This window comes from Anopheles maculipalpis, chromosome 3RL (assembly GCF_943734695.1).
Source record: "Anopheles maculipalpis chromosome 3RL, idAnoMacuDA_375_x, whole genome shotgun sequence".
NCBI classification, from domain to species: Eukaryota; Metazoa; Arthropoda; class Insecta; order Diptera; family Culicidae; genus Anopheles; species Anopheles maculipalpis.
In genome coordinates, this window is record NC_064872.1 from 66,471,412 (window position 1) to 66,498,581 (window position 27,170).

Genomic DNA, 27,170 nt, shown 5'->3' on the forward strand with positions numbered 1-27,170 from the left:
ATGAAGTGCAATTTTCGTTACCTGACGCTAAGGCTGGTAGTGCTAAGCTGTCTGGTGCCGGTGGTTCCGGTAGCGCAAGGATATAGCAGTGATCCGCATCTGTTCGAGAATAGAGGTAATTTTTCCCGCAACTGGTTTTTTTTTTTTGCTCGACCTGGTCGGATTTCTTTCGTTTTAGCAACAAGGTAGCGCCAGCCTGGGTGTCGGAAAAAGTGAAGTCTTCTTTTGATTCTAGGGACAGTAGTGAAAATAGTGGAAAAAAGGATGATACGAGGATGGGATTTTCCATCCTTTCCAAACTCTACTTAGCTCACACTGCAGCAAGGATGCAAGGAATGCAATTTTACGGTCACTTCCTTTCGAGATGGTAATGTTGTTGCTGTTTTTGTGACACTGCTTGTTTGTGATGTTTGATCAGATGCACTGAGCTGCATCCGTGCGAGCATCCACGTGAATGTAGCCTATCGATTGCATCCTCCAAAAACTTCTTGCGTTACATTCGGAGCTGAGCATCGTCTGGATCGTCCAATTCGAGGTGTTTTTTGTGTACAGGGGTGTTGTTTCCCAACCCCTTCCGTCCCCGGAAATACGGACGCCTGATTGATTGACAAAGATAATTGAAATGCTTGAGCGAACCCAGGACCTCAAGGTACATTATTGGCGTCCAGTTCGGGAAATACGTACCTCGAAAGCTGCTACCTAACACAGTCAGTGACTAACGACATTTTCCTTTTATTTTTTGTCGCTTCCACGCCCGGTACCTTTTGTTGCAGCATCCTTCGCAGGCAAACAAAACGGATGACAGTGTGGATGACACTAGCAGCGTTGGGTTTTCCTGGTAAGGAAAGAGACTGCCCCCTGTTAGTGTCTCTCGCGGGAAGAATGAGCGAAGGTCGGGAACCCCAAGATGGGATGTAGAAGAATGTGCCGGGTGTAGTACAGCGGTGGACTACGGGCGCTCGCGCGAAGCAAAACAACTTAATTACGCTTGCAAAACAACAACTTAATTGAATTAAGCGTTGTCCGGCGCGCGCGAACCGAGTTGCCGTGTCATGGGGTTTTTGTCCTGTACTGATGCAGCATGCAGCAAATCAGTCCAACTGTAGTAGTAGTACCAGCAGCAGCAGCTGCAATAGTGACAGTCAGCGCATTAGTTAGTGCGAGGTGGGTTGGGAAAAATGAGTTTTGATGCTTTGTTTTTCTAGCCGGGGTTTTGGGCGCTTCTATTAACGAATTGTGACGGTGCGTTTTGCCACCGGACGATCCTATCGTACCGAGGCGAAAAGTTTGCTTCCCTTGGTAAATTTCTATTTGGATTTGGATACCTTCTTCTAAAGTAACTGGGCGAAAGCAATTGGGCATGATGTGAACACGCTGTGGAAACAAAATGGAGCGTAATATTTTTGGGAATGCAGCTGCGCTAAGGACTAATTGGGGTTTGTGATGCTGTACGATTGTGACAAATGTTTTGGAATTAAATCTTGGAGCATGTCGTTATGGGAGAAATGAATCTATTTCTTTCGCTCTGGGTGACCGTGGTGTGTTTTTGTCTTAATTTGTTTCATTTGAGATTGAGCAAAAAACAGAAATAAAGCGTTTGATATTACTAGACGTTGAACGACTGCTTTTCATGCAGAAATATGAATGTTACAAAATTTATTAATGCTTTCGATCCTTGATACAGAATATTTACATGCAGATATATGACCTTCTCCATTTTCCAATCCTTTTTAGAAGACCACAAAATAAATGCTACATTAGATTCAATAATATTTCAAATTAAAATGACTTCACTATTTCAAAACCATCCGTTGTACTGTGAATCTTAATGTTCAGTTTCTTCTACTTTGACATACAGTAGATTAGTTTATCTTTACGAAAAGTTTTGTCTTTAAATTACAACTTTATTTGGTGTATGTAACAGCAGTCATCAACGGCGATCTAGTGTTACGGAGAAAAAACAAACATTCAACGGGTGATCTATCCATGACTTCTCACTAGAAGGATCTCCAGACAAGGATCCTCCAAAAATTCAAAACACACCTCGAAGACATTGTCCCATTCCCTGATCTTGTTTATTTCCCTGCCATTCCCTTCCAAATCACGTTGGAACCGAGGGGAATGAAGCTAAGAACCTTGGATCACAAATAGTATGTGGCTCCAACGCCAGATCCGTTCTCTACAACGTTTAAAGCCCTCCACTAACCCATGGACGGATATTGACTGTAGCCAAGATCAAAGAGTGTTATCCCACCTTCGGATCCAACCAACAAGAAGGTCCTGCTGCTCATATGGTGGAAGAAATCAGTTTTTTAGAGTGGTTTTCAAACAACTAAACATTAGATTTAAATCTCTACTGCCAATAATACTGATCGTAAGATGGAGTATTGTATTGGTAGGAAAAACTTATTCTAAAGACGCTTGCATTGACTTGCTAAAATGCTTACAGAGGTTTCGCTTAAAATATACAAATAAAATTGTCTGGTTTTTTTTCGCTAATTTTTTTTTTTGCCAAAACAATGAAATTGACGCGTGAAAATTTTCGTGCGACCGTTTTCCACAACTTTTGACGTGGACTATCAAGACAAGACTGCTTTGAAGAATTCAAATTTTTGTATGGCGATGAAGCACTATCCTGTCCGACGCTCAATCAATCACGAATTTCGAAAAGGACGTCCAAAAACGGCCATTGTGCTTGAGAACATTGATGCCGTTCGAGATCTAATTGTACAAGATTGTTATGTGACAGTCTGGGAGATAAAGGCATCTTTGGGCATTTCTTCCACCAGCATAAACACTATATTGCACAAACACCTGGCCTTAAATTTTTTTGCTGACGTTGGATCCCCTACATGTTGACAATCGCTCAAAAATAAAAAGGCTCGCATCGATTGGTGCAAGGAAATGTTGAAAAAATACGATCAAATGTGCTTCAAAAGGTTTTAATAAGATCGTCATAGGTGAGGAATCATGGATCTATGCGTATGAGCCCGAAACAAAACAACAATCGACCGTATGAGTCTTCAACCTAGAGCCAAACCCAACGAAAGTTATCCGTGGAAAAAGCACTTCGAAGCAAATGGTCGCCTGTTTCTTCAGCAAAACAGATGATGTGGCGACTCTTCCACTTGAAGAACGTAGAACGATCATTTCTGAATGGTACACCACAATTTGTTTGCCAGAAGTTTTCGGAGAAATTTGAAAAACGAAAAACAGAAGACGGATCATTCTTCACCATGACAATGCGGGCTCTCACATATCGGCGAAAACCATCGCTTATTTGACCGATCAAAACGTCGAATTGATGGATCATCCGTCCTACAGCCCTGACTTGGCACCCAAGGACATCAAGAAAAAAAATGCGTGGTCAACGATTTTTGTCCCCAGAAGATACGGTTGAAGCGTTCAAAAACCACGTTTTGGAGGTATCTCAATCAGAGAAGAATCTCAAGAATAAAACAATTTTTGATAGTAAATAAATGCATTTCCATTCCATTTTCCGGCCAGAAATATAAATATCAGCCTACGTACTTTAACCACAATACTCAATCTTTATTTGATTATCCTTTTATTTACAGTACGATAAACTTATCTTCAAACTTCTTTCATCGAAAATAAAATCTAATCAGTGTAGATAACAGATATTTCTTTTATATTTCAAAAAAAGAAAGAACCGTTTCTTTTACCGAAAGCTTGTTTCAATCAAACTGTTTATCAGCTACAGTATGCCCACATTAAGTTCTCGCTGCATTATGAGAACTTTCCAACGTATACCTTTTCAACCATAACAGATTGCCGCAACTTTTCATAGACCACCCGGCCAAGAAGCATTAGTCATTCGATTTGTTGCCCAAGAAGTAATCCTAAGGTTTGGGATGCCTGATGTCCTCTACCCACCTTTAAAAGCCTCCTCAGCCATGAACTAGAATAAATGGATGACAGCACTTGGACAAAGCTTAGGGGGTGGATCGGTGCGACAGGTACCGAAGCGCTCGCAACCAGGACATTATTTTGTTTTCCTGCCGAGAAACCAAATTACCCTACCAAACAAAGCACACGGCGCGACGAAAAAATAGATAGAACCAGTTCGTAACACTGGGGGAAAACTTCGATTTCAAATATCAAAGCATCGAACTCCGTTTCGATTCCCCCGGGAACCATTTGGATCCGTTTACGCGCGCACGGTGAAGGCAAGGCGCGGAAAGCCAAGGCGGATGAGCCCGTATAAAAATGACTTTTTGTTACAGCGCAGCCATAAATAAGCCGACATAAATGTGCGCAAGGTTGTCGAATAAAACTCGGGTCGGTTTGTTCGAATGTGCTTAGCCATCGTTTGCACCGAACAGTTTCAATCCGATGGGTAAGAAATATGTTTTTTTTCCTCAAATTTCCACTACCCTGTGCCAGTTGGGGTTTTCCATTGTGGTGGAATCGGAATCGGTTTGCAAATGAATCAATGGTAGGGAAAATAGATTTTCGGGACTTCTTGTCTTCTGCCATGATATCTGGGAAGGGTTTTCGATGCCCCCCCCCTCTCTCTCTCTTTTTCTCTCCATTTGTCTGTTTCGAAGAAATAGAAAAACAAAAACACCGGTAATGGATTGCGTTCGTGCGCAAATGGCGACACATTTCCACCCGGACGACTCACCCAAAACCCCCCCACACACACACACACTAAAGATGGGAACAAAAAGGTGAAAAGGTCGCGAACGGGATGCGGCACCGGCAACCAGTTTGGATCGGAATCGGATCAAGTTTTTGTCAAGTATCAGGAGGTGCGTGTCCCTGGAGAGTTTTGGGGATGGCTCTTCTTAAATCAAAAGTTTCCCCGTGGATCGTGTTCCGTTACGCCTGTGACCGTGTTGTGTCCCAAACCGAAATAATGTGTGTCTGCGTAGCGTATTAGCGTCGTCGGTGCGCACCTTCTGTGTTGGTACGTCGGTCGTCTCTGTGGCTCATCCTCTAATTTCATTTCCAAGCCAACAAGTCGCGTTGGGTGATATATTGAATATATGCAAATATGGCCGTCCGTTTTGGTCCGCATGCTCGATGCATTCAGCCAGTGTAGCCTTGATTACTTGGCCACCCGATTCGGGTCGTTCGCGAACGACAGTTACGATTAATCCACACGCGTACCCGGGAATGGCCAAATGGTGGCCCCCACACTAGGCCGTAACTGGCCAGCCAGGCAAGTTACGGCCGGCCGTGATGTGCTACCCAAGGGCAGCCGACTGGAACGAATGGAATTGTTTGTGCTGGTCGGTTCGGCCGACCGAAAACCCATAATCACACACGGGACGAGCGGATGGTGCGAGCGTGTGGCGATGCTGCGACATTTGCGGTGATCTATTTGCACCATTTCGTGGCAACTGTGTACGACGAACGAGGCAGTAAGCGTCCCACCGTGCGTTGTCATGATTTCGGAGTTTGAAAATGAGCGTTATAGATGCTGGCATGCTTAACTGCCAATGATTGGAAATTAATCGTTTGCTCGTTGATGTAGCGGAATTATTGTGATACTACTGTGTGGTGGCACAGTAGGGGTGAGGGGTGAGGGGGGGGGGGGAGGGAATGAAGACAGAGGTCCAGTTGGCGCCCTGAGGCTGAGCGTGTGTGTGTATTTTTGGTGGAACTGTTCAAGGGAGGAATTCAATTATTTTACTGAACCAGACAACTAGGCTCTAGGACAAACATAGATTGTGTATGTGTGCGTGTATTTTATGTGGCAGCTTGGGGCTGGACATTGTTGTTGAAGGACGAAATTGTGATTTCAAAACAGAACATCCCGGCTCTACCCGTAGTAGCGTAGTAGCGTGTAGAAATGGGATGTAAAATATCAACATTTAATGTTTCATAATTTAGCCATCGTAGCTATTCCGTTTCCTGTGGCTGGATGATTTAGAACAGATAATTAGCAAGCTTTTCGTGTGTGTGAATTGTCCGGGGTTTTGGTTTGAGATTTGTGATTTAGTGGGTTTTGAAGTCTAAAGAGAAAGAAATAATTGATTTATTTCATAAGGGGAAAGAGTCAGCTAAAAATGGGTGTGATTAGTTTTCATTGAAACATTAATATTTTTATATGTTTTATTGATTTGTGTGAAATAAAAATCGCAAGATTGTCAGTTCAGATTGCTCCCCAATCTACTGAGCCACTACAATCCGCTCCAAAGCTACAAAGCAACAGATAAAAAGAATTAGAATAATGTTGATTTTCACAAATTTTTCTTGTACAGTGAGTTTGTCAGTCCTCACTACGGGCCAACGGTCCGAATGGGCATTGTTGAACCCCGGTCCTGCCGTTTAAAGACCGGGGCCGTTGTCGCCTAGACTACTGGAAAGCTCTTATTATTAAATGTTATTTCAAGTTTCTAGTTAAATTAATACATGTCTCTACAAAATTATTCTTTTTCGTTGGTGGTCTTGTTAGAACAGAGTAGTTTGAGGCGTGAAAAGATACGTGTAGTCAATACAAAGTTCTGATTTATTCTGATTTTATGAGCTTACTATGTTAATCATATAAACTCTTTTGGCTTCGTTGAATACTAGATGCTTCTATATCCAACACTCCTCCTCAACGAAGACATCTTCATCCTTTAACACCGATTGCCGTTCGATGTCGTTCCAACTTGATTCGTTCAAGTGGCTTCGTCATAATGTCCGCTTCCATTTGATCCGTTGATAAGTAACGTAGCTCGATGATTCCTTTCTGGCGCAAATCTTTAGTGAAGGCATGTTTGGTATCAATATGTTTGGTACGACTATCAATACGATCTGATTCTACCATTTTGATACAAGACTGATTGTCTTCCCACACGACGATTGGATTCGTTTCTTCTTCACCAAGATCATCACCTAACAGTCGTTTGATCCACATTAGTTCTTGACAACAGACGGACAATGACACGAACTCAGCTTCTGTTGACGAAAGCGAAACAAACGTTTGTTTTCTGGTTCCCCAACTTATGAGTCCTCCGCAATATTTGATCAGGAACCCGGAATTCGACTTCCTATCATCTTCATTACCGGCCCAATCAGCATCAGCGAAACCTTCGAGTTTTCCATTACCATCGCCTAAGTGTAAACGCAGATCCTTAGTTCCCGACAGATAACGTAGGACACGTTTTGCTTCAGTCCAATCTCGATTAGTCGGATTCGATACCTTCCTGCACAGTAATGACGTACTGATACAAATATCGGGTCGTGTATTCACCGCAACATACAGCAAACTCCCCACTAACGATCGATACGATTCATTCGTTTCCAGTAATTTCTCCTCCTTTTGCTTTATATACGCGGGATCGATGGGTATCTTCGATGGTTTTGAATTTTCATGACCAAACCGAGCAATGACTTTCTCGATGTAATTCTTCTGGTCAAGCGTATAATGTATAATGACTTTTTCAACATGTATGCCCAGGAACTGCCGTATATCACCAAGCTTTGACACCTTGAATTCCTTTTCAAGTGTAGATTGTATGCTGTTGTATTCATCCTCCGAATCACAAAATATGAGCATATCATCCACGTAGATAAGAATAAAGCAACGCTTACCATTCTTGTTTCTTATATACAGGCACGAGTCTGCTTTCCCGGATTGAAAACCCATGTTTCTAAATGTATGATCAATCCGTTTGTTCCATACACGTGCTGACTGTTTCAGACCATATATGCTCCGCTTGAGCCGACACACCAGATTTTCTCCCGACTGAAATCCTGGAGGCTGCTTCATATAAACTTCATCAGATAAGTAGCCATACAGATAAGCGCATTTGATGTCCAAGTGCTTTACCACCAAATTCTTCTTAGCAGCTATCGACAGCAAGGTACGAAGAGTGGTTTGTTTCGCTACTGGGGCAAAGACTTCATCATAATCCGTGCCAAACTGTTGAGAAAATCCTTGCGCGACCAATCTCGCCTTATAGCGTACTACCTCGCCGTTCTCATTTTCTTTCATCTTGTATGTCCACTTACATCCGACAACTTTCTTTCCTGCTGGCAACGGTACTAGCTCCCAGGTCTGATTTTCGATCAAAGAGGCTATCTCCTCCTCCATAGCAGATATCCAAGCCGTTTTATCGACACTCTGCATCGCCTCCAAGTAGCTTCTTGGTTCGCAAGTGTCTTGTTTCGTAACACCGGTTACTTCTGGATACCGCTTCGCTGGTACTCCTTTCGTTGTTCGATTTGACCTTCTTGGTACACATTCGATGTCTTCACATTCGTTAGAATCATTTGCAGGGACATGATCTTCATTTTCTTCAATGATATCACTAGTGGCCGTATCAAACGTTTCATCTTCGCTATCACTTTCTTGATGAAACAATTCAGATTTCTTAGTAGCTGTCTGAAACTCTATTTCCACATTATGATCGGCTTTACTAGTACGTTCGTTTGTTAAACGCTTAGTGTTCTCATCAAACCGAACGTCTCTACTAACAATTATCTTTCGTGTATCTTCGTCAAGCAATCTATATGCCTTGTGCTCCGACGAATAACCTACGAAAGTGAGCCGTTTTGCAGTAGCTGAAAGCTTCCCTCGCTTTTCCTTTGGGATATGTACCCACGCACTGCAACCAAAAACCTTCAAATGTTTGACGTCAGGCTTTACTCCGTACCACAACTCGAATGGTGAAACTGCAACTGATGTTGTAGGCAAGATGTTCTGCAAGTAAACTGCTGTGTTCAACGCTTCAGCCCAATAACATTGCTGCATGTTTGAGTCGGCAAGCATGCATCGAACCATCTCCAAAAGATATCGATTCTTTCGCTCTGCCACTCCATTCTGCTGAGGACTGTATCCTGCCGTAAACTGCGCTTGAATGCCTTGTCGTTTGTAGAATTCCCTTAACTTTTTCCCGCGATATTCTCCTCCTTGATCCGAACGAATTATCTTCGGATTGCGCCCGAACATATTCCTCGCCATTGTCACGTACTCCTCGATCTTAAGAGCTACTTCCGACTTCTGCCTAAGCAAATACAGAACGCAGTACCTTGAGTGATCGTCGATTACCGTCATGAAATAACGATAACCGGTAACGGAAGCTGTCTCCAATGGTCCACAAACGTCGGTATGAACGAGATCCATCGTCGCCTTCGTGGATGATATCGATTGTTTCGGGAATGGAATTCTTACACTCTTGTTCTTCAAACAACAATCACAAGGTTCCTCAATGCCGCACTTATTCATATTACATCCAGTCACTAGCTTCTCTTTGTTCATTCGATTTATAGCTCTCATGTCACGATGCCCGAACCTTTTATGCCATATGTGCTCGCATTCCTGATTGTGGTTACTTCTAGCTGCCAACACGATCTTGTCCGGCTGCTCCAAAACGTACAATCCATTGACAGAATGTGCACACGCCACTGTCGCTTTACCGTACATAATTCGACATCCAACATGATCGTCGAACTCCACTCTTGCACCTTTATTAGTTATCTGCGACACCGACAGCAAATTCATGGTTAAACTTGGCGTAAACAACACATCGCTCAACTTGGCCTCCCTCGATACTCCGTTTTCGTCACACAACGTAATATTCACGGTACCTATTCCGTCAACTGGAGCTCGTTTTCCATCGGCCAATTTCACCCATTTCACATCGCTGCTTCGTAATTCACTAAAATATTTCCGGTCTGCGACGATATGGCTAGATGCCCCAGAATCTACAACCCATAACTTTGAATCGCTGTATCTTTCACTTACCCCGGCAAACGCAAAAGTAACTGTATCGTCCTTCTTTCGATGTATCTTGCCACGTCTGCTGCTGCTTTCCGGAGCACGAGTCAATTCCGGACAATCCAGCTTCTTGTGACCCGTCTTGTTGCACTGGTAACACATCAGAGGTTTCTGCTGCCTCTCCCGACGTTTTCCAGCACCAACTTTCAACACCGAATCCATTGACGCTCCAGGATGCTTTTCGATCTCATCGATCAGCTTCCTTTTCACCAACTCCATTGTAAGATCCTCATCAGATCGAGTCTCTAATGCGGTGGTAAAAGTGTCAAACGAACTTGGTAGGCTTCTCAAAATCATCGCGACTTTGAGATTTTCAGCAAGTTCTTGTCCGGCATTTTGGAGCTGCTCGTACAGTTCTTCCATCTCGAATAAGTGCTCGACCATGTCATCGCCTTCCGAAAAACGTTTATCGCAAACCCTTTTCAGCAATGACACCTTCGATGTAAGTGTCGTTTTCCTATGATGGTTCTGCAACGATAACCACGCCTCGCGTGCTGTCTTCGACGAACGAATCAATCCGTGTTGGTTGTCTTCAATGAGTAGGCCTATTGTCGCTCTGGCCCTGGCTACACCGGCATCCCAAACATCTTGCGACACTGCTTCCGGCTTCACTCCTGGTTCCACGTAGCACCAAAGATCCTCACGGACCAACAGCAATTCCACTTTGAAGCGCCAGCTGTTGTAGTTACTGTTGTTCAGTTTCACCATACTAAATCGGCCATCCATTCTGGAACAACGATTTTACGAACGTAACGAGATAAATATTCACTTTTCTTCCGAAAAATGCCCTGGGCCCATAACCTGTTAGAACAGAGTAGTTTGAGGCGTGAAAAGATACGTGTAGTCAATACAAAGTTCTGATTTATTCTGATTTTATGAGCTTACTATGTTAATCATATAAACTCTTTTGGCTTCGTTGAATACTAGATGCTTCTATATCCAACAGGTCTTGTATTCATGACACATGGAAAAATAAACATTGTCTCTAACAAAAAGCAAAGTGCTGTAAGAGCGAATTGAAATATTACTTCATAAATGTTAATTTTTGCCAATACGGCTAGGGCATTCTATAGGAATAAAAAAGGCTATTATTTTGGTTTCTAATACTCGTATAATACGAAATTTCTCGCAAAAAAGGATGTGCCCTTGTTGCACGTAAAACATAACTAATAGAATTGGTACTTTGTTCTTTAACTGAAAAAAAAACTTAATATAAATTAGTTGAAAAACCAATGCTCAAATGGTCAGCCGGCAAAACAAACCCTGCTCAACAGTTGTCTCCCCAGGAACTCATCAAATCGCTTATCATTTCGGTCCAGGAAAGGCACTCCTTCACAAAACTCACAGATTTGTTGAATTTGCTTTCCTTCTCCAACATACCGCCCTCCCACTCCAGCTACAACCTCTTCACTTAATGCACGACGCCCAACGGGGAATAAAGTAATAATTTTCCGCACATAAAAAGCGTCTCCGGCGTGCGACGAGCTGCGACAGCCGTTACCGATACACAACCGCATTAAATGTTGCGCTGGGCACTCGCAGCGCTCGGGGGAGGAAAAACAAAAAACAAATGAAAGAAGAGGCAATGCAGAACACACTCACAGCCACCGATGGTCATGAGAAATAAATTAACAGCAAATCTATTTTCCGCCGAAAAATGATGGGCCAGAGTGGGCCACGAATTCGCTGACGCTGGTGGATGTAGTTCACGGTTGATGTCACGCCAGGGTTAGCATTAGTGTCGGTACAGGGTGTCGCTACAATGCGTTCGAGAGACAGAGAAAGAGCTAGAGGAAGGGAGTTTCCCCGTATCTTTCGTAGATCGCTCTCCCGGTGTGTTTCGTTTGAATGTGAAGTAGGATGGAGAGCATTATTATGATACGGGAATTGAATTGTGGCTTGGACGTTGTTGGTCGATGTCATTGATGCTGTTTTGTTACTGTTGCTGCTGCTGCTGCTGCTGCTGCTTCTACTACCACCACCACGGATGCAGCGGATGATGATCGGTCTCCAGGGAGGATGGTGGGCTTCCCTCGGTGGCGTTCCGATGGATGATTGTTGTCCCCATTACTGCTAACGGCTAATGATGCTCATGTGACTTTTTAGTGGTCTGATTTTTAGCAGCAGATTTCGCGTTTCGCGTGCCATTCTTCGTTTGCCACCCATCCCGTCGGATTGTACGGGTCGGCACTGGGGGACGGGTTTGGAACAATAATCGAACAATGTGTTTTGGTTTGCACCGAAATGTTCCCATTTCCATCAAGCTGTTAGCTGTTGGTTTGTTGCTAGTTTAACAATTTTTGTTTGACTGCACTTACCGAATGTGCAGAGTGTCAAAGAGCACAAAATGTGGTTACGTTACGGTGGATCTAATTTTTGTTTCTACCGGGAAAGGAAGCCGGACTCATCCAGCTTTTGATGGGTCGTTTGCACACTTTATAGTTTGCAATTGAATGTAACAAGCTAGCATGCGGTTCGGCAAAATATCGTGATGGACAGTAAGTAGTCATTTTGTGGGTTGGAAATAATTTTGGTTTTTTGTGTCCTTCTGTAGCAGTTTGATGTACAAGTGCATGCGTGCATGTGCACGCAGGCATGTGTGTAATTGTTTTAATCAATAATGATCTTTTTTGTGGTGATGCTCAATTTTCTCGCTGATTTGAAGTGTTTTGTTATTTTAGGTAGTCATCACTTGGCATTCGTGGTGGTTCAGAAGTTTTCAGACCTATTTCTAAATCAAAATAATTTTAATTTATGTTGCCCGATTAATAATTTGCATCCTTAAATCTCTTAGGGTTGCGATGTCAAATAAAAAACGGAAAAATGCTTGAAAATAGCGGATCGTTCATTGGATTCATTCGTACATTGCTCCGGGTCTTTGTTCACCATATTGTTGACATGTTTTATTTCGACACTCTCTCTTCCCCTGGCGTTTGATCCACGAAAGTTCTTTGATTAGGGGATGCTGCCTTGCAGCGACCGTGAGCGTGCCTTAGACACATTCCTATTTATTTTTTCTTTTTAAATTACACAGAGCTTTCTGATCTGGTTGTCTGCATGAGACCAACGCCCCCTTGATATTGGTTAAGTGTCCTTTTTGTTTTGGAACCGGAAACTGACTTTTTTTGACTCTCCATCAGAGAGATGACGAATGCCGGCCGCACACCTTTGACGATCGTGCCAGCGGAGCAACACGCTCTCGATCAGTTGTCCGTCGTTCAGCCGTCGCCGGAGATGGCTGTTTTTGATGTTAAGGACTACTCTCGCTGCAGGCTGTTGTGAGCGCCGGGCCACGTTACTCCGTTCGGCACGAACTCGCTGGAATGCGACCGGCCGGATAATCCTGCTAAAGCAGGAATTTAAAAATTGTCTTGCACGGCCAGTGTCTCCCGTCCCGCATTCCATGCCTGTTGAAGCTCGTCGGTGATGCGGCCTCGCAGATGTCCCTTCATTGAACAGGTAATAGCAAAAAATAAAAATTAATCGTGACTGGAGATCACTTGTGACAGTTGGAACGCCACGTTTCGATGCATCCGCAACGGCCACGTCTTCACCTCGGGAAGAAGAGAATGCGCTTGGGCTCACCGTTTGAAGGAGTTAGCCCTTTCGCTGGTGGCATTCGCATCCCACTGTTGCTGCCAAAGCTCGAGAGTGACATCCTGCATGAGTGAGTCCGCCCGATCGGCCCCCTTGAAGATCCCTCTGGTTCACTCGACTATCCACGTCGGCAAGAGGAAAGATCGGCACCAGAACGGTCAGCAGCGTTGCCATCTCGTATCGGGTGGTGTGGAAGCTTCTCGAGAGCCAAAAGACCGTCTCCGTTGCACATTTGGCAGCAACCTTCGGCACTCCTGGCGCTCAAGTCCGTCTAGCTAAATGGGAGCTGCGTAGCGAATGACAGATTCCACCAATGTCGCCCGGAGTTGGGATTTGAATGTGCGAGTCCATCGTGAGCGCTGGTGCTCAATATCTGTTATCATTTACTACCAAATAAGCGAATCAGAAACTATAGACACAAGTTGTTTTAGTAATCTTTCATTCATTTGACAGAAGACTATACACCATACTGGAAGACTGGTAGACTTTGACAAAATGGTTAGGAGGAAATTGAATCGAAAATGCAATAGCATTTAAAAAATGGTTTATTGTTATTAAGCGTTAAAAATAATCTTCCAAATGACTTTTTAACAAGAACAAAATAATTGAAGAAATCTATTAAAGATAATAGTGCCAATGATTCAAAATTCATGTATAAAAATAATCGACTCTGCTCAAAACCTATTACGCTACCATTTTAGTGAACGTTGTGCATTCTCGACGGAAACATGTTTCTCCAAACGTTTCGATCATGGTATCTTTCGAGCAAAAAGATGTTGAGTGTAACATTTGTGATAATTTAAAATGTGGAACATTGCAGTGTTTTGATCGTCGCGTTTCTACTTGCACACGGTTGGGGCTTCAGATTCGATTGTAGACATAATTACGACTGTGTGCTAAGCAACTGGAACCCATCAGAGGAAGGATACTTCGCTTTACCGTATGCACCGATGAATCGTTCTGACCTTTACGTGAGAAACTTGCAAGCGTCAACAGTTGGAGGGCGATTTTTTAGAGAGATTGGAAGTGTGTTCAGTATTTTGCACATTGAAGAATCTCCAATGCTAAGGATGGCTTCATTAACGGCAGCATGCCGTCTCACTTTTGTAAAAATTGTAAACACACCGATACATTTGCTAAGATTTGAACGAAACATTCACGTCGGTTATTTGAAGCTCAAAAACAGTCCAATGCGAACCATTCCACCGACCGTGAAAAACTTACTGAATGTGGGAGGCATTGTTTTACGCTTATTGATGATAACCAGTGTGAATTTAAATTTATTTTGCTCAATGAGTAGTTTGGAGCATTTAGATTTGGGTAGGAACAAGATAACGCACATTGTACCGGCAGCTAACGCCAGCTGTAGTTCTAGCTTGCATATATTTCGTTTGGATTACAACGAGCTAAAGGAGATAAATTTAGATATTTTTAATAGTTTTACAAATCTTACACAAATCGATTTACGGGCAAATAAGCTTGAAGCGCTTTCAGGGCAACTAATCAATGAGGAGCATTTAGTTATCATCCTCAATCGTAATCGTTTAAAGGTGTTAGATTTCTGTAAATGGACCGGTAGCAAAGTTTCGGGTTTACACCTATCCCACAATAATCTGTCTCAGGTTCCTCGTTGTTTGTATAAGATTTTATCCCCGAATGTTCGTAGGATATCGCTTTCTTCAAATCAAATTAGTCGCTTTGAAATAGAGGATGTAATAAACTTACCGAACTTAGAAGAAATAAGTATGTCGCACAACAAAATTACATCGATTCCTATGAACGAAAGCTTATATCCGCAAAGCTTACAAACATTGATCTTGTACAATAATTCACTGAGTGTACCAAACGGAACATTTAAGAGAATTGAGATATCTTTTGAAGACTCATTGCATTTACCATTTGAATTAAAAGATTGATTCTGAAGCACCGAAAGCAAAGTTTGCTGAAATAAATTGTAAAGCAAACCAAAATGTTGTCCATCCTGGTAGAATTGAACGTCATCTAACGACACTTAATGAGGACCACTTTTTTTTAAATCTTCTTTGCACATTCGCCAGATACTTTACGCCACTTTAAAATGTCGAAATGTTCGTTATTTTATTTCGTTTTGCAACCACGTGTCGATAATGACATCTGCCATTTATTTTTTGCAGGTATAAATAAGTTGTCGCTAAGCATTCGGGCCGAAAGATGCAATGTTGCGTGTATTTGCGTGTGACCTGGTATTAAAAGTGTAGCGGTGTGATTGGTAGTGAATTTTTGTATTAATTTATGGTGTGTAACATTTCAGTATCGTTTTCATTGCTGTTCTGCTAGACGATGCTTCGAGCTTCACGATGAATTGCACTGATTATAGAATGTGTAATCTCAGTGACTGGAATCCATCCCGGGAAGGATATTTTATGCTAAAATATGTACCGACAAACCGTGCTGTCATTCACTTGAACAACCTGCAAGCACAAACACTTGAAGGGCGATTTTGCAACGAGTTGGGAAAAGAATACGATTCACTAAACATTTATGAATCTCCAATGCTAAGGGTGGTTTCGGTTTTAGCAAGTTGTAATGTAACTGAGGTTGACATTCACAAGACATCGATTTCACGGATTAACTTCGAAAAAACCAGCTTAATTGTATCCATAATAATCGAAAACAGTCCGCTGCGTATTGTTCCTCCCACGTTGAGTAACTTACTCGATGTGCGAAAGATCATCATCCGATTAACGAAAATTAAAATGCTAAACATGAATTTGTTCTGTCCGTTACGGTTGTTGGATATTTTAGAATTCGGTCGGAACCAAATTACGCGCCTTGTCCCGCAATCGAATGTTGTGTGCAACCCTGTCCTAGGTGTGATACATTTAGATCACAACGCACTGCAGGAGATCAATTTGAGTATGTTTAAATCTTATGTGAATCTGTACGTAATCGATTTGCGTGGTAATAAGATTGAGCGGCTTACAGGTACGCTGTTTAATACTAGGTTAGGACTTTTAATACTAGCAGAAAACCGTTTAAAAGCGCTAGATTTTTGTACATGGGAGGGTGGCAAACTTGGAAATGTGGATATATCCTTCAACAATTTTACTCGCGTCCCTCGTTGTCTGTACAAAATTATTGCTCAAAGAGTTCGGCTATTGTCGATACTATTTAATCGAATCGATCGTTTTGATGTGGAAGATTTTGAAAATTTACCAAACTTGGAAGAGATTGATCTGTCGTACAACAAAATTGTATCGATTCCGTTAAATGAGAGCCTGTATCCGCGTAAGTTACGCCTATTGAAAATGTATAAAAATCCACTGGTTTGCATACCAAACGGGACGCTTGAGAGATTTAAGGTCGAATTAGGCGATCCAGGAGTTAAGGTGTACTATACATTCGGCCGGAGGTTGACTCCGGGCGAATATTAAGATTGTCAATCGATTGTTTATCGTTATTGGACCCTAGAAATGTGATAGGGTAATGCATTGTTAAAAGAAATCGAAATAAATGGATTAAGTTCCACCATTGAGTTCTTGAGCTTTAAAATATGGATTTACTTATTTGCTGCTTGGTACCTTGAGTTTGTGCTGTTCTTAGAATCAATTTATTGTTAGGGGAATATGAAGTCGTTTGTCAAGCAAAATTTTGTAGAAATAGTGTATTGTCTGTATTTCGAGTGAGCTATCGCTTGTACTAATCCAGTGCGTATTTCTATCTGAACCAGTTCTCCAGTAGTTAGGGTCTACACTGTAACTGCGACACAAGTAATGAAAGTTGTTATGATCGCTTCATGAGTAATGAGAAAAAAATCTAACTTCGGATCTTGCTTATCCACAGCCATTGAGCTAAGTATGATCCTATCCCTGCTTTCGGTGATTTACTTTATACTTCGGTGTTTTTTTTTTTCTTTTTGCTGTCATAAACATTAATGCCTCGTATTATTTAAAGTGATGCATGAACATGAGGGGTAAGTCGAAACGACACGTTTGTTTTGTTGCTACGACGGAAATTCTCCGTTGGAACAATGTTGAAGTTTTCCTTTTCGATTGTAGACTGACAACGGTCATATTGTGCATTTTAGAGCAAAAAAATCGATATACTGATCTGCTTGATCGCTGGTAATACGTAGGAAGAACGATTGTCCATCGGTCGGTAGGTTTCATCTGGCCACGAAGTTGGCGGTTTTATCCAGCTTTGATTTTTCGGAACAAATCACGCTTTACTTGTGCAGATTGCATCGTTAAATTATGCTCAAGATGCGACCCGGTGGTATAGCGACAATGGCGCCTGTTATAGAAAGCTGAACAGGGGTTTAAATTCCATTCAACTACGCGGTATCAGTAAGTTTAGATGGCAGGAGTAATTTAGAAGGTCGTTAAGCCAGCTGAAAAGCTAATGGCCTTAGCCAAAAACTACAATGTTTAGCAATAATTTAGTTTATATACTATTCAAATGGTTTGTATTACTTGCTTCACACTTGGATTCTATGTATTTGATGGGTTAAAGTACGTACATTTGAAAATTAAATTTCTTTGAAAAGAATGGATTTTATTATTAGTTCCAATGCGGCATTAGTTGAAATAAAAGCCTTTTTATAACTTTTCTGACAATGAACCAAAACATATTCACTACGTTGTCCGATTATGATTGAATAGCTGCCCTTGACGGCTGAAGTCACTGGTACCGTAAATGGTTCTCGTTCTCTACTGCAGCTTGGCTAGTTGCCGATAGGGGGCCCGAATCATCTGGCCACTTGCTATTGGTTCAGCTGCTGCACCATGCACGGATCAAAATACACTCGAGCGATTATTATGAACCATTAAAAAGCGATCTGCTTTTATGGAACACGTGGACGCGAAATGTGTACCACAGGCTGTGCGCTGTGTCATGGCAGCGTACGAACAGCTGTTTGTGAAGTCACCCTCAAGCACAACCTCCCGCTAGCGTTAGGGAAGGTGGCATTTTAGTCACTTCCTGCAGTCACTTGCTGCAGGCTGCGTGTTTGCAGCTTTGGGTGCGACCGCTACGAGACTGCTCTCCAAACAAAACCAGGGATATGAGCTGCGGGGCTAACGGGGTTGGGATATACTACCGAGGAGACGAAAATGGGGCAACTGTTGCCGTCGAGTCTATTGACAAATTTCGATTCAACGAGCGCTGATCTAATTTTGATGCCCTGGCAACGGATATTAATCCGCTTGGTGTGAGACACACACCGAAGCCACATCGAAGGATTGCATGTATGGCGCGGTGCGCGTAGCATCAATGGCACCATTTGGAACGATATGACCAAAAACCAAACCACACCGTCGTCGTCGTAGGATCTATCCTTACCCTGTAAAGCGTACCTTTCATCACAAAGGCCTAGCTAGCCACGATTTGGTAGCAGCTGGCCGTGAGAGCACCTTACCATTAAGCAGACTCCGATACTGTCAACGGTACTGGTCAGAGCGAGTAACCGCGTCACCAGGTGATGAGTGATACCGATTTGATATCGATACCGAGCGATACACCACCTAGGCGGGATCGATTTCGCGTCCGCGGACTTCCTGACGGACTGACATTTAGCGACATCAAGTTGGTAGGAGAGACAGGGAGGTGGGGGGGGGGGGGGGAGTGTGAGAGGTGGATATTCCGAATGCTCCCGGATGATGGATTTTATTGGGCGACACTTAAATCACACTTACCTGCTAGGATGAATTGGATCTCTCGGGACGAATTTTCCCTTGGCAGAGCAGTGGATTTCCTTTTCTGGCATCGTGCCAAATATTTTTGCCTCCTGGCACATGTGTGTATGTGTGTGCGTGTGCGGGTGAGTGGTTGTCACGCGAAAAAAAAGTAGCGAAAATCATTTTTTGACTCTGGCATGGCCAGCGTGGATAAAACCGTGGAAGCCGTACCCCACACAATCATCGTTAAATTTATCGACTCTTTCCGTGTGCCGTTGATCACTCGATCGGATGTTTTTTTGGGTGGAGGGGGGGAGGCAGGGGGGGAGGGGTTTGGTTCCCATGAACCGTTGCTGATGAAACGGTTGATCTGTGGCATCGGTGTGGCATGGGATGAGATTATTTGAAAGCGATTGAATTTTCGCGAGCAAAGAATTATGAGACACTGGCTAGGAAATTCGCAGTTTTTTTTTGGGTGGAACGGATGATGATCCGGTGGACTGGGTGTGATGTGATACTCTGAACAGCGAGCAAACGATTGATGGAAATTGTGATGGAAGTTAATTTGGTGCTCGTGCGTGCGATGCATCCTTTCAAATAGATTCCGGCTTCCGTTCCCGTAGTCAACAGTGGAAACAGTGCAAATTCAATCGGTCGTCAGATTTTAATCCAAGATAAGTGTTTTATTACTGAGCTGACGGACTGTTTTCGGGTGGTGGCTATCGATAGGACGCATGTTGAGATCTAGGATGAAACGACCCAGGGGAAATAGATTGCGTGCTTAGAGTGGCTACGCTTGGGAAGTCCATCATCATTTACGCATGGGCGGTGACGCTCAATCGGTTGTTGCGGACAATTTATCATACGTTGGTCCGGGATCTTCCGAGAGCTGGTGATGATAAATTTTAAGTATACTTTGTCCGGGAACGAGTTTTGCCTACTACCTGGCCACTGGGTGCTGAGCTACTCCGCCTTTTTGCGCGGCGAACGATTGATTTTCTGGAAATGAGAATTATTAATTTACCGGAAATAAAGTAAACATTTTGCAAGCCAAATATCTGACAGGTTCCGGTTTGCTTTTTTGTAATGGAATAAGCCTTTTTTCTGCATGATGGCTACCAACTCATCATCTTGTGTGTGTGTGTGTATTACGTTTAGTGAAATATTTACCCTGGATTGAACGCAATCAGTCGGAACGGACGGAAAACGAAGGCAGTCCCTAGCAAAACAGTTGCAGCGTATGCGTGTGCGTCTTTAGGTGAAATAAATATATCGCCAATAGAATTTTCATCGTCCGATTGATGATGTGGATTCGAAGGGAGCGAACCAAACGAACTAAGGGTAAGAATAAAATATAATCGGATATTGAATCCAAACGGCCAAAGACATTATGCGGAAACTTCTCTTGGGATGGTGCCCGACGGAGGTGGATAGATTCCTGTTTCGCAGAAATAAAGTACCCAAATGTAGTGGAACTGGTGGTGCATGCTCTCCGTGGGCACAAATACCGCGATCATCATGCTTTCTGGTTGAAAATTGCTATTCCTCCAGGGCGAGAGGTTCGACATGGGTGTTTGTATGTGTACGCAGCCATGATGATTGATTGCCCCCGGAAGGGATGACCGCATTTATGCTGTGAGCATCTACGATTTGTATCGACGGCTTGTTACTGTCAAAAATGTTTCCTCGCGATAAACTTCATCACATTCGGTAGTCACTAAAACATCCGCCTTTTGGGGTTTTTTTTTTTTGTCGGAGATTGGGAGAGGTTCGAGTTTTCCGGGAACAGGTTTGTAAGGAACACGTTTACGGCATCCTTGAAGTAGGCGAAAGCGAATGAGTGGCATATTTTTTGGCGACTCAAAGTGGTTCGTTCTTCGAATCTACGACGGATCTAGGACAACTTTGACATTCGCTCTTTCCTAGAAATATGTTTTATTATATTAAAGTTGTTTCGGATAAAATTTAGTTTCGATGCTTGCTGACCAAAAGGTAGAAATTGTAACGAGAATTCATATATGAATAAATTATCAAAAAAACAAAAAAATCTACTAAAGTTTGTATTCCTGGACATAATATTTCGCCTAATAGCTATAAAGCTCCAGAAGGTTGATCGTTCTTTGCCGTATTTGATGAAAAGATTGATAATGAGAGCCCATTTTAAGGTAATCAAGATTTCTGATAACTCATTGACCGATTGCTTGTATCTTAATCGTTCGATCGATTGTTCAAACTAGTTGTTGCTTATGTTTATTGGTTCCTAACTCGATTAACATAAACAGACGATACATTATGAAGCCTCGTTCCTCAGTAGGACTCATCCTCATGCAGAGGGGACGTACGCGATTAGTCAACGTTGCTAACGTAACCGACAGTTTGTTACGTTCGGCTGTCGAACGCAGTATTGTGCGTCCGGCCGTCGATCGGGTTATGCTGTTTGTTGAATCGATAACCGTGTAAATGCGGAAGTAAATTGATACTACCACTACTAGCGTGCGTGCGTGTCGGTCTACCATCTAGCGCCAGGGTGGGAGGAAGTTTCACAACAACAGTTTCTACCCTTCAAAGAGCCCCCCCCCCCCCCCTCCAAAAACCGAAACAATTTCTCATAAGTTGCTTGCGCGTACGGTAAACTTTTCGGTTTCCCGCGGTGTAACCCGGCCCGATTTCCCGTACGTTCAATTTCCGGCAAAAGTCTCCGACTGTCGACGGCAAAGGAACCGACGAAGCAGCTGCCGGTTGTCCGGATGTGGATCAGAAAATATCTACGCTCTCTCAACCACGACCCAAATCGGGTCGGGAGTTTTTTTCCCGCTGGTTCAGCGATTCCTGAGAGGTATGAGGCGAGGGTGTTTTGCTCCTTTTTTTTTTGACTGCAAATAAGCGGAAAACTTTCCCATAAACTCCATCGCTACCGACCGTGCCGTGATGATTGTTGCTGGTGTACTTTGGTACTGCTGTTGTAAGCAATATGTTTCCTGCCCGGGTGAAACCTGCCATTTATTCGACACGGGACACGGGGGATGCTCTCTGAGCAGAAAACCCGGAACTCCACAACGAAACCGTCTAAGACTATGCACAATCGCATAAATCTTACCCGAATTCCCGCTACAAAACTGTTGTTCATGTCTTCATGCATTAATATTGTTTTGATTCGATTTCCAATTGTTCGGAAGCAATAAATCATGGGCACGTTTTACTGTGAGTGTGCTCACGAGAGCGCTTTGACGTGATGTGCTTTCGCTGTCCCAGTGGGGATGTCCCAGGGACAGCAAGGAAATGTGGGATGTAAATGGGGATTTTATGAGTTTGTTTGTTTGCTCGTTGTTTCGGCATCCAAAACAACGTGCCTTCAAAGTGTTCGTACGGTAAAGCCGCTTACACCAGCAACCCCAAATTCACTAATCACATTAAACATTGGTTAATTGAACGAGTTTTTTTCTTTCACGCCCGTCCGCTAGATGGCTACATCATTGGCAATTATCTGCAGGCTACGGATCAGGACATCCGGGACTTCTTCTGGACCGGTTCCGGCGATGGGCCCAGCTCGGCACTGAATCCCTTCGAACGGTTCCCAATCAGCGAGGATGCCATCATCAAGACGGCCACAGTTGTTGCCACCGTGTATATCGATCGCAACGGTGGTCCGGACGGGTACGATGATCTGTGCATCTTCGACTGTCCGTCCGGGCCGGGCGTTCGAGGCGATGACGATACGGACCGGTTACCGGTGGACGAGGACGACTACGGGCACACCGTCGATAACGTTACGCCCACGGACCGACGCTTCTGGCTGATGACCGTCATCGGTGGACTGTACGGACGGCAGGACTATCCGGCACTGGAGGGCAAATTGGCAAAGCTGTATCGGGTTGCATTCGCTAGGTAAGACCCACTGGCAAAAGGCAGAGTGTGTTCTGTTTGCCCCAATCGGGAAGAATAAGATCAACTGACGCAGATTTCCTCCCCGTAACAACAGGCAACAGGCATTACATCTCGGCATCAACGGAAGCACCAACAACCAACAGCATCACAACAACAATACACTCGAGCAACAGTCGATGGGCGGCGAGCGCGAACCACCGGTGCACCGGTCGAAGCGTCGTGTGCCGCCGACGACGAACGGAAATCCTCGCCACGGCGAAGAAGGCTTAGCAGCGCAACAACAAAAGGCTGTACAGAAACCTGAACCATCTTCCGGCCGGCCATACCCCCACCCAGCTATGCCCCGGGTGCTGCTGAATGGAGCCGTCATTGCGTACGAACAGCGGCGCAAACGTCGGGGACGGAAAGCGCTTCACAAAAGAGATACGGCCGATGTGGTCCAACTGGTGCACGAGTTGGAACAGACGAGCGGGAGCAGTAGTGATGTGCTACCGGTACCGCCGGTAGTGGAAGTCATCGGAGGACACGATACACAAGAACGGGTTGGTAGCGGTAGCGGTGGTAGTGGAAATGGTGAAGAATCCGACGAACATTTACGGTATGTTGCTGCTGTTGAGCATAGCGCAAAGCCCCAAACCATCCAAACAGTTTCCCCAGATCCAGAAAGTCCAAGTACTTGTGTCGAGGCTTCGGCTTCCCATGCCTATTGTTTGCCATATGTCCTGTTTTCTTTTGTTGTTGTTTTTTTGTTATGCCGCTTCCTACGCGACGTCCCAGTGCCATTCCGCTGATCGGGATGGTTGGCAAATTCCAAACAAGCCTCCATTTCGAATGAATGGCAGTACCGAGGGCAAAACAGGGAAAAGAAAGACAAAAAACGCACTCAAACCTAACCTAACCTACTTGGAGCGCATCCTCTCGAACGATTTGCTCGATATTTGAACAAATGGTTTCCGTTGCTCTTTCATGTGTACATGTGCAGCATTGTAGTGTGTGTGTGTGTATGTGTGGGTATATGCCTATGTGTTTGGGTAATCGTTTCAGAACGCTGCACGGTACCGTGCTCGATGAAGTCCCGGGCCCAGACCGGACGGTGGTTAGGCGCAATCACGACAAGGATGCATACTCGACTGGCCGGCGGAAGGTGCGGATCCTGATACACAATACCACCCACTTGCGGGAGGAGGATCGATTGTCAATGGATGATGGCGATGGTCGGATGGAAAACAATCGGTCGAAGAGCAATCGGGGCGGCGGTAGCGCATCGGCGGCGGACACGGCGAGGTAAGTGCGTACTTGTGGTGCTTCGGAGTGGCCGACGTAGCTTCAGCGGCAGAGTAACAACGCTAATAGGAATCAGCTAGAGTATCCACTCGGTAGACACTCGGCAAGGGTAGGCAAAACCGAAAAATATGCTTTTGATCCTAGTTGGAGGGTTTTGTTTTTGTCGTCTCAGCGTCGTTGTGCGGCTGAAGTGTTTTGTACTCAGTTCCGTTCCAGTGCATGGCCATGGAATAGGTTTGGTAAATTATATTTCTTTACATTGATTTGCATAGGCGCAGTGTTGCGTCGTGGAGCAATTTTTATTTAAAAGAATTTTATTTAATTGTTCTTCACTTCAAAGTCACCGATGGACTTAGTTAGCAGCAAGATTAAGCTCATTTTCGCTACCGAGCAAGCCGTTTGGTTAGAAGTCCAGGGTATTAAAAACAACCGAGTTTTGAATTGTGGTCTCTACATTACTAACTTCACCAAACACTGGTTTCCCAGTAGATGTAACTTTTATTGGACTATTTCGCTCTTCGCACTCTCTCCCCCAGTCACACGCTGAATCAAACCGAAATAATCTACTCCGTGTTTGTTGGAGGCTTACCGGTGCTGGCAACAACAGCCGCTGAGGATATGAAGCTGATGTCGCAGGACGAGATGGAGCACGTGCTGGAAACGATGGTTTACCTCAAAGCTGACCGTACGTATGCGTAGTTGCGCCTGGCCCAAAACCACTGGTTTCGGAACTGGGCTCGCTAATGGTCGAAAAAACCCCCTAAAACGCCCAAAAGAGAAGCTCGCCATCTGAAAACCGCAGAACTTGAACTCGTTTGTCGTGGTTTTTCCACGGGGCGTTTTTCCCGAGTCGAGTCGCAGCGGTACACTGAACTTTGTGTATCGTTTTTCACCTTTTTTTTCCAGCGTATCTGAAGGAACCGCAGGCGACACCGTTGATTCCGTCGACACAGAACGGTAGCGGTAACGTGATAGCGTTGATCGGCCAGAACCCAAGCCTGTTTGTGGTGTCGTGCGTTGCGGCACTGCTGCTAGCGGTACTGTGCATTGGCCTGTTCCTGCTGGCACGCGGCAAACGGAAGCACATCGGCGAGATGAAGAAGTGAGTGTGGGACTGTTTTGTGGGTTTTAGAATTTTGGGAGCTTGGATGTACACATTCGTTTGTCCCGTTTTTTCTTCTGTTGTTGTAGGCTGGAGTCAACGCAAGCCCTTGTAATGCCGGGTACGATAAGCGAAGAGCTTAATGCGCTGAAAACGGGTGAGAGCGGTAGCAGCAGACACCCGTCACCTTACACCCGAGATCCTTCGGCCAGTGTGAGCCTGATCGCACAAAAACCGTCCCCAACGATCCATTTCCCACTGCCACCGATGACGCGGCCAACCTCCTCGTCCTCGAGCTATTCGTCCGACTCGTCCGTGTACTATCCGAAGCGAAAGCAGAAACATCACCATCACCATCATCATCAACATCATACGCATCAGCAGCAGCAACACGAGCTTCTGGATGAGAAGTCGGTCAATCTGAGCAACAAGCTACAGAAACAGTTCCACCTACAGTCGCTACTCACCGTGCACGGGGGGCAGGAGAACGTGTACGCCTCGGTCCAGAAGCCGAAGAAGGAAAACAAACGGCGCCGGAAGTATTTGGGCGAGAATCGGGTCGGATCGTTCGAGGGTGGCGGAGCGATGGGGCCGGGTGGACCGCCCAGAAGTCCACTGACGACGACCACCGCCAGCAGCGCTAGTCCAAGCGATCGTTCGTACGATGATCGCGAGCCAAAGTTGGTGCCGGGCCCGTACGGGCACAGCGAAACCTTCAACACGGATGTGATCCTGAAGCACTATCTGAAGCGTAAACCGTTGGTAGGTTATGGTGACCATGGCCATGGGCTACCGGTGGAAGCACTGAATCGGGACAAGATCCGCGTACTGGAGCAGTGCGGCGGGGGCGGTGGTGGCGTGTCGGTGGATTCCGGTAGCATTGGATCGTACCTGAGCATGGCGTCGGTGAAGAGTTTCCCAAGGTGAGCTACAAAGAACCATTGTGGAGTTGAAGATATTCGGTGGTTAAAAGAGGATTTCTTTCCCTTGTAGATGCTTTGTGCCGGAACCGCTGAGCCGGGTGCTGGAACCGGTCACCATGACGCATCTTGATCAGTCGGATGCGTACATGGAGGGTATGAAGTCTACAGGACCCGACACGGCCGCCACTAGTCAGTACAATACGGACACGGAGGTGCACCTGGCAAGAACGCAGAGCGATGGCGCTGATCCGGGCGTCGTTGGGCCGATCGTATGGCAGATGCACAAGAAGGAAATGGATGGTAGGGATGGTTTGCTGTAAACGTCTAGTATAATCCAAACATTTTACCGAATACCGAATCTTCTAGAGATAGCAAGTCCAATGCGTGATCCAGTGGTAACGAGGAATCGGTTTGAGGGACTGCTCGAGGGAGCCATCCAGCTGTACACCGATGGTCCCGAGCGGGAGGAAGAGCAAAAAAACTCGATCCCACTGCCCGGTGTTATACGACCGGTGGAAAATCGTGGAAAATCAGCTGTCGTTGTAAGGTAGATTCGGTACCAGGACCGAAATTCGTTCGTAATTTTTTTTCATGGTGCATTTTTTTACTCAACACTTGCATTTTTTTCTTTGTACACCGTTCGTCACACTTTAGAGAAACGTCCCGCTCTTCGTCAGCCACCATACGCCCCGTAACGGCCGCACCGATCCGTAAGCAAGCCGACGGTACACATGGGTTGGGAAATCCATCCTCTCCGGCACCTGGTGGAACGCGTGGCGGTGCTTGGAGTAGTGGCACTCACTCACCAATGGTACGACCGATGAGTGCGGGGCCGTTTCACACCCCATCGGGACCAGTCGGCGGTATGGAGGTGACGCGTATTACCGCACCACAAAGTGTTCTTCAATCGACGGAACTGTCAACGGCTCCGTTGCTGCAAAATATCATGCAAGAGCTGAAACGTTTCCGTAATGAGCAATAAGCGA

General features: G+C 44.7%; 1 protein-coding gene across 1 annotated transcript; it reads left to right on the forward strand.

Moving 5' to 3' along the window:
- On the forward strand, positions 1 to 27,170 carry LOC126563553 (uncharacterized). The gene is made up of 10 exons (XM_050220199.1): positions 1 to 115; positions 22,452 to 22,875; positions 22,970 to 23,473; positions 23,920 to 24,159; positions 24,696 to 24,844; positions 25,066 to 25,261; positions 25,351 to 26,184; positions 26,255 to 26,484; positions 26,551 to 26,731; positions 26,839 to 27,170. The coding sequence occupies exons 1-10, from the start codon at positions 1 to 3 to the stop codon at positions 27,164 to 27,166; spliced, it is 3,201 nt and encodes a 1,066-aa protein (XP_050076156.1). The 3' UTR covers positions 27,167 to 27,170.